Genomic DNA, 14061 nt, shown 5'->3' on the forward strand with positions numbered 1-14061 from the left:
GTGAAACACAGGGAAAGGCTGAGATTCAGCTTCAGCAAGTGGGCAAAACAAAACACCCATTTTGCAGTGTCCAAGTCCAGTGGGCAACACCCAGAACCACACAGAAGCTGAACATCTCTCAGTTCACACCCAAGTATGAATACATGACTGGAGCCTATGCTAGCGGTGGAGGGAAAACAAGACTGAAGATAACCTGTCAGGAATTATTCACTTACGATTCAAAGGCACTTTCTAAATTATATTGAAAATGCTACTGGAATACAGCAGAATAGTCACTTAGAAGATCTTATTTATTGAGGGAATTCCAACTAAGGACTTCCTTATGATGACCATGAAGTCCTGTTACAGCTTAACTTACACAAGCTCTTCCTTTTCACAATGAAATTTGTAACACTTCAGAAAGCAAACGAGGAACTGTTGTGGCAATATAAAATATATTCCCCATATAGAAGCACAGACAACTTTTGTTTTTCAGAAGATAAAGTATCATCCAAGCTGGCAGAAAGGTTCCAGGCTCAAAGTTTTGGGTTTTCTTTTCTTTTTTTTTTCCCCTGAAAACAGGGCTATTTTATTTCAACAGAAGGGACTTGATTTTTCCAATGCTGTTTTCACACAAGGTACAATTTATTAAATGTTCCAAAGTGGATTTGATAAAAGTTGCCATTAGAACATAAGCAAATTCAAAGGAATGATGATTTCCACATTTCAAACCTCATGGAATGGAAACAGATGGGATAATTTCAGCAATTGTAAGCAGTTTCACTTATGCAGAATTCCCATTCATTGTACAGAATAGAGTGTTATTCCAGGCAGGATTCATCTGAGGTAGGATCATTCTGTTTCTGTCTCAGGCATATGTTACCCCAGCCAAGTCTGACCATGGTTTCCCTGGAAGGCAGACAGGGTCAGTTGTGCAGTGCTCCATCCAAGCTCGTAGCCGTCAGTGTTCAGTAGGGCTGGTGAGCACATGCAGTGTTAGCCTGGCAAATTGTTCACAGCTAGCCCAGGTATCTCTGCTTACTGCTGCACAGTGCCATGCCAGGAAATATCTCCATGGAGGACAGCCTGACAGTTTGCATCGCGTGGACCAGGGGGTAGAAGTTTGGCATGAGGCTTCTCAAACCTTGACTATATTCCTAATTCTTCCACTCGCAGTTTATGCTTCCTTCCTTCTGCTTCTTACTGGGGAGATTCATATCTGATATTTCACAGTGTGTTTTATGCACATTCTGGTAGGTAAGTTTTTAGCCATTGGCTGAAGTCAAAGCAGATACAGTGTTAGAAAACACTTAAATAATTCTACCATTTTCTACAAAAGGTCTGTGCATAAAACCAGTTGAACATTTTCTGCTGAATTAGATATTTAAAACAAGAAATACTGCTGCAAACACATAAATGAAAAAAAGACTGTGAAAAGAATAACTTGAAATAAAAAAAAATTACTTTAAAAATGTAATACCGTATTACACAGTGTTGTTTAATAGGATAAAAATGCATATACTATTATTACAACAGGCTTTTACAATATGCATTTCTGGTGTGAACAACTGCTGACGTGTTGCAATGTGGTAAACAAAGTAATTAAATTTTTGTGAAGTAAATGACAATGGTAATTTACAACTTGTGGAAAATTGCTTATTTTCTGTGTAGACCACACTCTTCCCTACATTTTTATATTAAAACTTTGCATTAAGATCTAAACCAACATCTTCATCACTTCTAAATAATAAACCCACTTTGTCTTTTTCCAAATGTGCGTAGTTTTCCTAACTCATTAAGAAACACTCATGGATAATTTTTCTCCTTTTTTTATGAACATATGTTAAAACCAAGCTTAGGGCTCAGGCAGAGCTGAAAAAGATTATGTCATTAGTTTTGAGCAGTCTTTGAACTCCCATCCATCTCTTATTCTGTGGTCTGTGCATGTAGATCATGCTACGGGCTCCAACCACACTTCTGAAGCAGGGCAGCAGGAAATACCTCATTTAAGCACAGACAGCTGAAGACAGACAATTTTAGTATGTTATATTTGAGATATGCATGAATAATAAAACTACTTGCCACACATACTATTCATATATATATAAATATATTATACTCCTACGGCTATACTCTTGATCTAGATCAAATTGGTGAACATTAGTCTATGTAATTTTCCCTTATGTGGCACAAAGTAGAACAGGACATGACAAGCAACCATTGAATACACTACAGACAATTACAAAACTACTAGTTCAGTACTGGTGAAAATTATTTGGACTCTGATCAATTTGCTAATCAACAGAATACAGTTGTATACAGCATCAAAGCACAGAAATGATTCACATTGCAGAATGTGAAGTTCCTCCATTGCTGTCAACATTTTCACTCTGGAAACATAGAAACATCCCATTACATATGACATCGTCAGTAATTTACCCCGTGAACTACATTCAGTCTGTAGCAGCCAGCTATAGTATATTCCCCACACAAGTAGAAGAAAACCTGTGCAGATCACAGCTGTGGTGTTCTGGTCATTTAGGACAAGTGCCCTGATCAGCTCTTCAGATGGCACAAACAAGTAATTTGCTCTAACTGAGGCTACAGCTTCTGGGCCTGAAAAGAGGCAGACTTGCCACTGCAGTATGCAGAAACAACTTTGCTAACATCCTTTTTAGTAATGGTCTCTGGAGTGGGCAGTCTCACAGTCATCTGCTTGCACAGACTCATCAACAGCTGCTGATTTCATAGGAGGAAGATGCTCTGTGTTTGGAAAAACAATAGAGACTAGAGGAAACTCTGCTCTAGTCTCCTGAGCTGCCTTTGGGCTTCTTCCACTCATGCAGATAAAGCAGGTTTGTCTATCATCAAACCCAGTCCCCTGGCACAAATTTACTGCTCTTCAGACAGCAGACTGGCCACGGCACCTCTTTCACTCTCCCAGAAAAGGATCAACCGGAGGATCCTACCTGGAATGTCAATGTGTAGAAATTCAAGCTTTAAAGATATCCAGGAAAAAAAACCAAACAAACCAGCAACCACCTCAAAATTTTGCTGTAGGGGGCTTGGGAAAGTCTGTCTAAAACTGTTTCTGACATGAAATTGCAATGTATGTACAAAATTGAGGCACACCATAAAAAGTAAAGCTGCTCCAGGGACACTTTCAACATAAATCACAGATTCCTGCCAGATCTAAACAAAAAACAACAAAAAAAGCTAAACAAACAAAAAAACCAAGCCACCCCAAACTAAAACAAATGGCTTTGGCATTTGACACAGTTATTTGCAAAGAGTTTAATGCAGAATGATACATGAGGAAGGTTTTTGGTGGTGTGCGTGAGTAGTCCATTGAAACATAATAGACCAGAACACCAAAAAGTTTATTTCATTAATACTATTTTTTAAATACTTCAAATTTTATTGTTCAGTTTTCGTGACCGATTATAGGGGTTTTTTATTATAGCCAGTTCTCATCTTCTAGATTAGATTACCTGTGGAGTCGCCATACTGCATTTCAAACAAATCTGTGAACATTTGTATCTACAAACTCTATTTTCAGTCTAGCTTTCTTCTATTACTGCATTTACTTGTATTACTAATGCTGTATGTAGACTTTAGCCAACTAAAACATGCCAGAAAAATCTAATTAAGAGATGCCTTATTTCACAGGAGTAGTATCTTCAGCAGTGTAACACTATAGAGCCACCTCTATCTCAGTCATGGCTCTGCAGAATCTTGATGCACTTGTCATCTGTTGCTGTAGCTGTTTATATCCACAGCCAAAAATCGAACATCTTTTTGGTCTAATTCTGCTGTGACAGAATAAGCTATTGCTCCATTAGTCCAGATGTGCTGTTTCGTGCCCATGTCATTGGTGAGTGACAGCAAATGAGTTCTTTTGATTTTCTTCGCTAGATTTGCAAAGCACAATAACGTCGAACTAAATATCATAGAAAATCCACACAAGAGGAAGGATGCAGTATAACTGCCAGTTGTGTCTACAAGCCAACCTGTAGGAAAAAAAGTCATGGGTTTTTAAAGGTCCACCAGAATTCTGATAATTTACAAATCCTGTGATCAACAGGGGTTTTATAAGCTTCTGGAGTTATCACATGTACATACAATCAAACAATACAGGTTTACATCACCACCACTATACTTTTACTTCCTAGGGCAGGGAGGGATTTGTCCTCAGCAGACAGGTAAGATTTTTATGGACTTTTGTTTGGAGGCCCAATCCATGAAAAAAGGCCCAGAAGTCATCGCCACAACAGTAAACAGACATCTTTCAACTGGATGGATTTAGGTGGCAGTCTAAAGTCATGCTTAGAGAGACTTGGGATTAAATATTGTGTGCATGACATTCTCATACAGAAACATCTAATGACACATGCTCAAGGCTCAAGTATCACTTAAAATAATACCACTTTCCAATGATTTCTGCTATGGCTAATTAAATTAAAAGATTCAAAAGTAGTGATTAACCAGGAATTGATATGAACAGCAGACAAAATCCAGAAGACATATATGTACATGGCTGTTTGAAAAAGATCTCTGACCTTCCACAATATTTAAAACTCTCTGCTCTCATCCTTCCTTCACTGTGATGGAACTGACGGGGCAAATGATGGTTAGATATTACAGTGATGAGCTTGTGACCAAAGAGTACTGAAGTTGACTCACCTACCTGTTCAAAACAGCTAGGAGATGAAAAGATCAAGTCCTCTGCACCAAAAAACCCACCTCGGAATGAAATTGCTTATATTTTCAAAATCATGTAATTTCACAGTGAAATTTTGCCCCTTCTACTTGCACAATTTCTGAACTATGTGAAGTGGTGATGTAACAGCTCTTAGAAGTCTGATTCCATACTGTTCTGCTTCTTAAATTTCAACTCACTCTATATGTAGAAATCATCCCATCAAGACAGGGCTCAAGATGATCTAAAAATCTTATGAAGGCCTAGGCGTATTATTTCTCTGCCCAGGGGCTACCTCCACATTTAGCGTGCATTTGCTGTCCTTCCTCTCCTTTTATGTCACACTGACAGGCAAATCTGTAGTAGCACTAAGATTATAGGAAAGTCATTTGTGCACTGACCTGCAACAGGCGGGCTCACTAGATATGGTATGGCATGCAGAAAATACACGACACCCAGTGCTGATGATAAAGAAGAAGTTCCTACTACATCTGCTGTTATGACAGGGATCAGTGTTACATAGGCTCCATCAAAGTAACCAAAGGTAAATGAGAAAGGCACAAGCAAGGGGAAATTTTGGAGAACTGGTAGGAAAAGGCAACAGAGGCCATCCATTCCCACAGCAAAGAGGTAGCAAAAGTGACGATGCTTCTTCAGACACCTGCAAATTTCAAAACAGAAAAGAAAAGGATTATCACTGGGCACAGCATCTGTTTGTATGCCTTGGCATGCAGCACTTCAGTCTCTCTCTCTTATATAGCTCGAAGTTAAGTCCATTTTCTTGCAGTCTTCAAGATAAAAAGTTCAGCACCAACGAGCCCAGGGAGGGAAAGCTGCACACCTACAGCTGCAGAAACATCTGGTAAGCTGCAGCCCATGCTGTCTGCAGTGGGTTTTGGGCTGCTCTTAGTGAGGGGAACCACCCTGCCACCAGAATTTCACAGCCTCTGAAGTTTCAGTGTTCAAAGTAGTATTCCATTGGGCTTTACATCCCAGCTCAGCAAGGTGCTCCCAGTATTATGTAAAAGTATTACAGTGTAGGTCTCTTAGATGTCATCCTTTGCATCAGCCCTTCAACACTGGTGTTAGTGTAAGCTAAGTGAGATGACAATTCCTTTCTCCCTGCCACACAAAACCAATAATTTATTTTCCCACAAACTGAATAACTGAAAAGAATGTGTCCTTTAGAATAAAAATCCTTCTTAATTTAGCCAGTCTCTACTGATGTTACAGATGCTGCACACAGACATCTGGAGTGAGCTGAGTTAACAAAGCATGGTGAGTTCTTACATACTGGAAAATGTATAACAATTTTAGGTCGGTTCTTCTGAGTATCTGCCCAACAGTGGTGGGCCAGACCTTTGACCCTTTCCCATTACTTTTGTGTCTCTCCAGCAGCACACAAGAGTTGTAAAGGCAGAGGAAGCAGAGTGAGAGGAAGTAGAGTACAGAGGATCATGCTCATCACACCTCAGAGGCAAGAGCTACATTTCCACTATCAAATGCAAAAGAATTAAACTCAGAAGACACAGAAACATTAAAGGCATTTTTAACAAAAACATTAGTAGGCATTTTTGACAGCTAGACTATGTGCTGGGGGTTTGGGTTGTGGGGTTTGGGGGGGTTGTGGTTTGGTTTTTTCCTTGCTTTTTGTTTGTTTTTTTGGGGGGAGAGGTATTTTTCTCTTTTATTTATTTATTTATTGTTGTAGGTTAGGGTTTTTTTCAAGTTACACATTACAGAAAAAATCCATGTTAACTTTTATACCTGTTATACCTCACTTGCACCAGCCTCCCACCAGCTAAAGCTTACACTTGCTTAGCCAAAAGGCATTACCTTCTGTCTGTTAGCCATCCAAAGGTGATATTCCCAATGATGTCTATGACACCAAGTATGGACATGAGGAAGGCAGCCTGGTGGTGACTCACTCCAACGCTCAAAGCATAAGGCACTAGGTAGACAAAAAGAGGGCTACAGCCATATGCCATAAATAAAACCGACACTGCCAGCATCATGAAGCCTGGCATCAGCAAAAAGTTATATTCCTTCCATGAACAGTAGCATAAACATTCATGAGACCACACTTTGATTAAGGGTGAACAAATGGATGTTCGCTTTAAGTCTCGTTTCTGTGCTTTGGGAACATAATCCTGTTCAAGAAACTCAGGAGCAGTTTTACGGTCTTCCTTAAGAGCAATGGGCCGCATCAAGGCACCACAGACACAGAGGTTTAAAACAAAACCTCCCAGGATGAGTAAAGCTCCACGCCAGGAAAACTGCTCAATTAAGAGCTGGACCACAGGAGCCAGGATGAAGGTACCGATTCCACTTCCTGACATGGCTATTCCATATGCCAGCGCTTTTCTTTTGTTGAAATATTTGCCCACCATTGCAATGGCTGGAGAATAACAGAGTGCAAACCCAAGACCTAGAAGAGAAAGCACAGTGCAGATAGCTTAATACAAAGCATGACATATGGAACACATTAACTTAAACCACGCAAACTACTTTCATTAGCACAAAAAAAACAGGAAGCTTTTTCTGATCCTCTACTTCACAGCCCAGTCACAGCGTGAAGAGAAACCAGGATGACTCCTTTCTTCCATGTCAGTCACTGATTTGACAAACTTAATGGATCATTGTTAATCCACTATAACAAGACTCAGAAAGAAGTGATGGGATTCACTTAATAACAAGAACAGGGACGATCAATAAACATCAGAGAGATGGTGTGTCAGCCTCTTCTGGATGCAAGATGAGGCATTGCCCTGGGATCTGCACAGATGCTGGCACTGGATATAGTGTTGTGATGAGGTACCACTTTGTTTTTCAGCCTGTTGCAACCCTGAACATTAATTTTCAGGTCTCTGAAACCCAGTACCAAGGTCTGTCTCTGTTACTAATGTTCTACAGTAAACCTTTTTTAGTCAGCTAAACAAACTCCATGCAGCAGCTGCTTGGAGTCCTGGCCATTTTGTCCTGCCTACAAATAAAGGGAGGGGAGGAAAGCCTCAGAAAATAAAGCCACGTCCAATTTAGTAAACAAATGAGATCCCTCTCTGGGACTGCAAAAAAGATTGTGGTCTTTGCTCCAGAACCAGAGAGCAGATTTTAATCATCAAATGCTTGCCTTATCATTAAAACGTGTATTTCTGAATGAGCTGCAGAAATGAGTTCCTGACTAGGCTTTTGACGCACGTCCCACACTAAGGGTAAAACAGTCCCCACTTCTTTTGGCAGAACTGGCCAATACAGGAGATAATCACCCAGTGCTGTAACCAGCTTGCCACGTCCTCCTCAAAGGCCACACTGTACAGGGCGGACACTAAGCCTGCCCAGACAGGATAAGTGGATTAGAAGGACTATGGGCAATGGGCGCCAGCTCTGCCACCCCCTCAAGAGGCAAGGGAAGGAGCAGGGCAGAGAGCTGGGATTGGACCTGTGTGGGCAGCGGAGGCAGAGGAGCAGCCCTGAGCTGGACATCATTACTCAAGAACTGTAAAAATCACACTCTATTTGGTGTACACGCTGCTTATTTTTTTGTGAGCTGGTGGGGGAAATATGCCAGAAAAAGTCAATAATAATAAATGTCCTGTGAAAAGTGGTGATGCAGAGCTTGGGGCAGGAAACATTTTTGTGCCTCTCAGAAGAAACTCTGCTACTTATTGACACTCCGTATCTCACCTCTGCTTCACTCTTCAGTTTCAAGTCCTGAAGCTTATATGGATTTAGACAGTCACCAGTTATGGTCCCATCCCATCTCTGGGCTGGGGCACCACCTCCAGCCTTTACCAAGAGTTCACCTCTCCATTAATTAACCCCACAGACTGGTAGTTCACTGCTTGTAGAATTGGCTCTTTACAACTTCATGTACAAAGTGCAACCGCTTTTCCACTTCAGTATTCACCATGGTTCTCACGAAGGAAGCCTTGATGGCATTAGCGTGGTATGTGGCACAGTCCCTCGAGTTACAAGGAACCTTTTTATTTGTTATGAACACATTTGTCAAAGATTAACGCTGTAATACAGGAGTGACATGCACTACCATAACGGCTTTTATTTTTTTAAAACAAATAAGCTGTGGCAGCATGTGAACTGCAGTAATTCCACCAACTCATTACTAAACAGCAGGAGACCATGTACAAGGGCTTATATCACTGTGGCTACCAGGTCAGTATTAATGAGGAAGGAATGCCAGTGTGAACATTGGCACCTCTCAAGTTCGTCTGTGTGCAACAAACACAGGGAGACAAGGCAAAGATATTTGTTATCACCATACCTGAACACAATTGGAAGAGCTGCTACAGCAACACTACCAGCCAGCACTTTGTTTGCTTTTCAACTGGAATATAATGTAGACAAAAATAAAGTGCACAGCTGAGGAAGCAAGTATTCACCCAGTGCACCTTTGCCTGATTACTCTTATGTTTAGATTATTTTTTTTAACATGCAAATATTTTTGGACAATGTGGGATTCCTACTACAATAAATTCCTCCCAGATGACAGGGGAAAAAAGAAAGGAAAACTTTTTGTGTATCACCTACAATAGCAGTCCTTCCTGGCCTCCTATGATTTCAGCACTTCACCCATAGTCCTCTCTAACAAAAGAGTTGCTTTTTTAGGGTGCTGCATTTGGGCTGTGTGAGACCCACTGAGTGCTGAAACCCTTGCAGGTTCTCTTTTTACAATGAAGGGAACAACTCTGAGTACTTCCATTCAACAGTGTGGTAGCAAATGACATGGAGAAGAGATCACCCTTCTTGAAAGGAAGGACCATTATTTTTAACATTCCTGTGCTGTTTTCCTGGCAAGAACAAAGGGGCTGAATGCCTCCTACCTGTAAGTACTCCTAATGATAAGTAGAGATGTTCCAGGCTGGTGGCAAATGAACTCAAAATTAGTCCAGTAGATGCAAGCAGCCCTCCTAACATGATGCCAACTTGGCAGGATACATGATTACTGATCAAACTCCCAAGCGGGGCTTCAAAGGAACAAATACAGATGGTAGTTAACAGCAGGTCCTCACCCACAGTTCATTACAGTGGTCATCACCAAAAAAGGAAGCAGTAGGCAGGCAGCAGAAAACAATGATCACATACACAGAGTCGTCTCCCAGCATCCCCCTATCACAATGCTGTGAGCACCAAAATCTTCTAAAAATCATCTTTCTGAAAGTCAGGATAAAACTGAAATTTACAGTAACTTTCTCAGCAGCCATTTGTGTACACCAAAGTCATTATGGGACACAATTAATTCACAGTTCTGGTGGCTGAGAGGCCACAGCAACAGCTCACGTTCTTCCATTACTCCATGCTTACAACACTGAGACCATCCCCTACCTGGAATTTGCACTTCAGCCCTCATTAAATTCAGGTGTCCTTCCTTGCTCCTCTCTGGCCTTGTGGGCTCTGCATCAGACCCAAACAGGAGAGGTCTCACACATTTTGGACCACCTCCAAGGCTTCTACCCCTCTTTTGCACTTCTTCAACGTTGATGGCTCCCAGATCACCATGCCCCTACCATGGGGTATCATCCCTCTCTCCTACCTCTAATGCCAGGGCGAGGTTACCCTTATTTCTCTTTTTTAACTCAAGATATAACCTGGCTGACACAGAAGAGTTGCTATGTCTCATTCCAGCTGTGTCCTTGTGCCTTTGTAGCATTTCTCATGGATTAACCCTCTTACACAGGATGAGAAATTGGGTATAACTACTGCATTGATACGTCATTTTTAGTAACACTGAATTTTCTTTTAAGGGAAAAGACTGCTTGTAAATATACAAGTTAGGAAGACTGTGACTTGATCTGAAGGCAAGACCTATATCCTGTACTAAGTCTCAAGTATGGTTCCAATCAGAAGGTAAGAGAAACAACTGCTCAGTTAGTAGATCTCGAACATGACTTGTCCCGCTAGACCTCGACAAAAGTACATTTCTGGAAACTTAGATCATTTGGCAAAACAAAGTTCTACTTCTTTTCTGTAGCATTTTTCTGCAGTATGAAGACACTCCCTTCCTGCAAAGCTATGCTGGAGGAAGCAGCTTGAATATACCATACCCCAGAGAGCCCACAGTATCTATGTTTCCCAGCTGACTCCACCAACTTGTGAACATGCTAAAACCAGATGGAGCTGAAGAAAAAGCAACCATACTAGTCTTAAAAGTGTAATACACACCACAGAGCATCGTAGCACAGTCTACAATGGAGTGGATCCAAGCTGTTCTGGCATAGTCTTGCCCAAAGTATGTCTGGAACTCCACAAAAAAAATGGAGATGCACCTGGGAAAGAAAACATGAACTTTTTGAACATAGGATATTTGCCTCACAGAAAACAGCAGTCTTGCTCTTCAGGTGTAAAGAGTACCCACTAGAAGGTCCTCGCTAGCTCCCAGGAAAATCAAAACTATGATTTGCCTAAATCCCAAAGAAATGGAGACATTTTTAAACAGTTTCTAAGGGATATTGGGAACGAAGGGCTACAATGAAGGGCTACCTTAATGCATAAGGGGCAACATATGAATTGATGTGTGCAAGCTGAATAATTCCAACAGTACTCTGTGTAAGGCACCTAGGCGAGGGTGATTCAGCTTGAGAAGAATCCTTACTTTGCACTGGCAACAAATTGCTATCCAACTATTATCCCAATCCAGTGAGATTAGACAATAAAGCCAAATTACAACCTAATTCAGACAGATTACTCCAGACAAATTCTGAACATTATAATACCACGTTTCTCACTGTGGTATCTGACTTTAGATTTTTTAAGACTCATTTTTTTAACTAACGTGAAATTGAAGTTGTAATTATCACCAGCAGTTTATAGCCCACATCATGATGGTGTTTCCCTTGCACACAAATTCCCTTGCACACCAGCTCCCCAGTGTTTTGCTGACCTGGTTGCTTGCTAATAGTGGCATTCATATCTGCACCAACTGGCTGGGCAGGGCCAGCATAGTAGGCCTATAGAGCTGACATCCCTATAGCTATGTGTTCGTGGAAGCACAAGTGCAAAGTAAAAGCAGCTTCTCATGAACAGAGAATCAAAACACAGCAGGAGCACACGGACCTTCCAACAGTTTATTAAAATGCTTCCAGGAGAGACTACTTTGCTCTGCTTAATGAGTCTTACTTTCTACCTGTCTCTGCAGGGGAACAGATTAAAAAGCTGTACAGTTTTAGTCTGGTTTCTGGGTCAGCAAGAGATCCCTTTTCCCCCGGCAATGAATGGCCACTCTCTTCAGCCTTTTTCTTTCACATTCTTCATTCTTGTAGATATTATAAATGTGTGCCAGCCATTAGATGACGTCTTGGATGTAAAACATTTCACACATGAAAAAGGAATTAAATCCACTAGGAAATCTCTAGTGTTATTATGGAATTAATACTTTTGCATACATAAACTAACACTGTGTGAACGTTTCCATTCCCCTTTTGTGCCGTTGACTCCAAGACCCTAGACTTTAGATCCCTAAACATGGCAGCTTTATTTTAAAAGAAATGTAAAATGTAGGCATAAAACACTGTATTTACATTATACTGACTGCCCAACAAGACACTGTCTCAGTGTTTCTCACTTACCAGGGTGCTTCTGTCTCTGCTTAATATAGCTTAAATATCCATGTTCACACACACCAGGCTCCTCTGTCTCCAGCTGACATCAAAGTCACTGCGGAAGCTATCTCACCCCAAATGTATATATTATGTTTGTGCAGGGCAGCAGTCTATTCTTTTTCTTTCTACTTTTGAGAAGTATTTTTGAGAAAATGTTTTCTGCATATTTCAGATACCAGAGGGGTACAGAAAGGGGCCCCCTCTCTAGGGCATGGACCTTCTCAGGCAGGGCAGTAACTGAAATGCTTTCAGTAGGAGAAGTGGGTATTTACAGGCTTCCCAAACTCAGGAGCCAAGGAAATCCACTGAGACTACTAAAAATGAGCATGGCTTTGGGGTCAGAGGGACGCAGCGGACCCAAAGAGACCCTACATGATTTCTCCCTCCCTGAACAAATCACCAGAGCCTGAAATAATGCTGCGTGCCCCAGGCTTTGATTCTGTAAGAAATCAAGGAGATGGTGCTGAGAGATAGAGCAGCTGTCAGAGGAGATGAGACTAAAACCAGAAGGCTTATTATCTCTCAGCCTCCCCCACAACCTTGGGGATTTCAGGAAGCCTTTAAAAATGTAGCAAGAGAGAGGTTTGTACCCAGCCAGAATAACATTAACCCCTGCAGCTGTGGGACATCAGGGGAGATCCCAAATCCTCCTAAACAAAAAATAAATTTAAAAAAAAAAGAAAAAAGGAAAAAAAAATGTAATGCTAGAAACAGATCAGAAAGACAAGAAGCAGCCCCTTTACCTCGTCACAGCCCTGGTACAGATAGTGACAAGGAAGCAGCCAGCAACGATCATCCATCCCCAGCCTCCATCGGGGGGGCCGGCGTGCTGGGCTGACCGCGGCGAGGCCATGGCACAGGATGGGGTGATTCCTCCCTCCGCCCTGCCTTAGTGGCAGGGACTGATTCGGGCTGGCACGCCAAGCACAGGCCCTGGCTGCCTGGCACATGGGTTGCTGGCCATCTGATGAGAGAAAACAGAGAGTGCATCAGGGTAACCTGCGCAGCTGGGCTAGGACATACTGCTTTAGCTTTAGTGCATAAAGGTGAGGGCTTTCTTTCAAACGCAGCTTACAGAATTTTTTGGAAGCAAAAGTGCCATTAGAATTTGGTCCTCTGTCTGATATCATTTGTTTCAGGGTGATTTGCCCAGCAGTTACATCCTAGTGAATGGCAAAGACAACCTTTCGTAACCTCACAACAAAATGTGTGCTTGTCAAAGCTTTTGAGACGTGATTTAAGGTGACCAGGGTTGAAATAATGTCCTTGAAAAATATCAGTGAAGAAAAATATCCACAAAAAATGGCAAAATTATATTATACTGCTATCCAGTTACAGAAGCTAAAAAAAAAGCTACCATTAACTATCTGTTCCAGGTCTTTATGTATTCCTCAAGTATCATTTATTTTTGCCTCTGTGCTAGTCAACACATTTTACTTTAGGCCAAAAATGCTGTATACCGTTTGGAAATAAAATTTACTGTTCTATTTTCTCTCTTCATTTAATAGGCTTTGCTAAGATTTATATGTAAGTAAATATTTGTATAGAACTCTCTAATAAATTAGAGCCTAAAGCAATGCCCATGACAAGCATTAGAACATGTACTAATACTGTCTTTATTATTCTTTTTCCCTCCTTGTCATAAACATCTGTTTCATTGTAAGTTAGATTCCATCATAAAGCCTTCCAAAGTCTGTGTTATTCTCTGTGTTCATAAGGATCTTCGCTGCAGCATGAAGTGTTATTCCAGTATAACCTGCACTAATGAAC

The 14061-nt window shown here is 41.2% G+C and overlaps 1 protein-coding gene across 15 annotated transcripts in view; it reads right to left on the reverse strand.

The window, feature by feature from the left end:
- Positions 1–603: 603 nt before the first annotated feature.
- Positions 604–14061, reverse strand: part of SLC16A12 (solute carrier family 16 member 12) — a 34271-nt gene continuing 20813 nt past the window's right edge. For 9 of the 15 annotated variants that reach the window (XM_062606800.1, XM_062606807.1, XM_062606801.1 and 6 more), the window contains 6 exons: positions 13035–13255; positions 10856–10959; positions 9517–9660; positions 6515–7106; positions 5080–5339; positions 604–3989 (listed from right to left, as the gene is read on the reverse strand). In XM_062606800.1, coding sequence (XP_062462784.1) covers positions 3727–3989; positions 5080–5339; positions 6515–7106; positions 9517–9660; positions 10856–10959; positions 13035–13144 — 1473 coding nt within the window. In that variant the 5' untranslated portion in view covers positions 13145–13255 and the 3' untranslated portion in view covers positions 604–3726. The remainder of the gene's footprint in view (positions 3990–5079; positions 5340–6514; positions 7107–9516; positions 9661–10855; positions 10960–13034; positions 13256–14061) is intronic. The other 6 variants (XM_062606796.1, XM_062606811.1, XM_062606797.1 and 3 more) reach the window with 3 other exon arrangements.

The sequence above is a fragment of the Pezoporus occidentalis genome, unplaced genomic scaffold, assembly GCF_034315485.1.
Source record: "Pezoporus occidentalis ecotype Australia unplaced genomic scaffold, CSIRO_AGI_Poc_V1 ctg98, whole genome shotgun sequence".
NCBI lineage: Eukaryota > Metazoa > Chordata > Aves > Psittaciformes > Psittacidae > Pezoporus > Pezoporus occidentalis.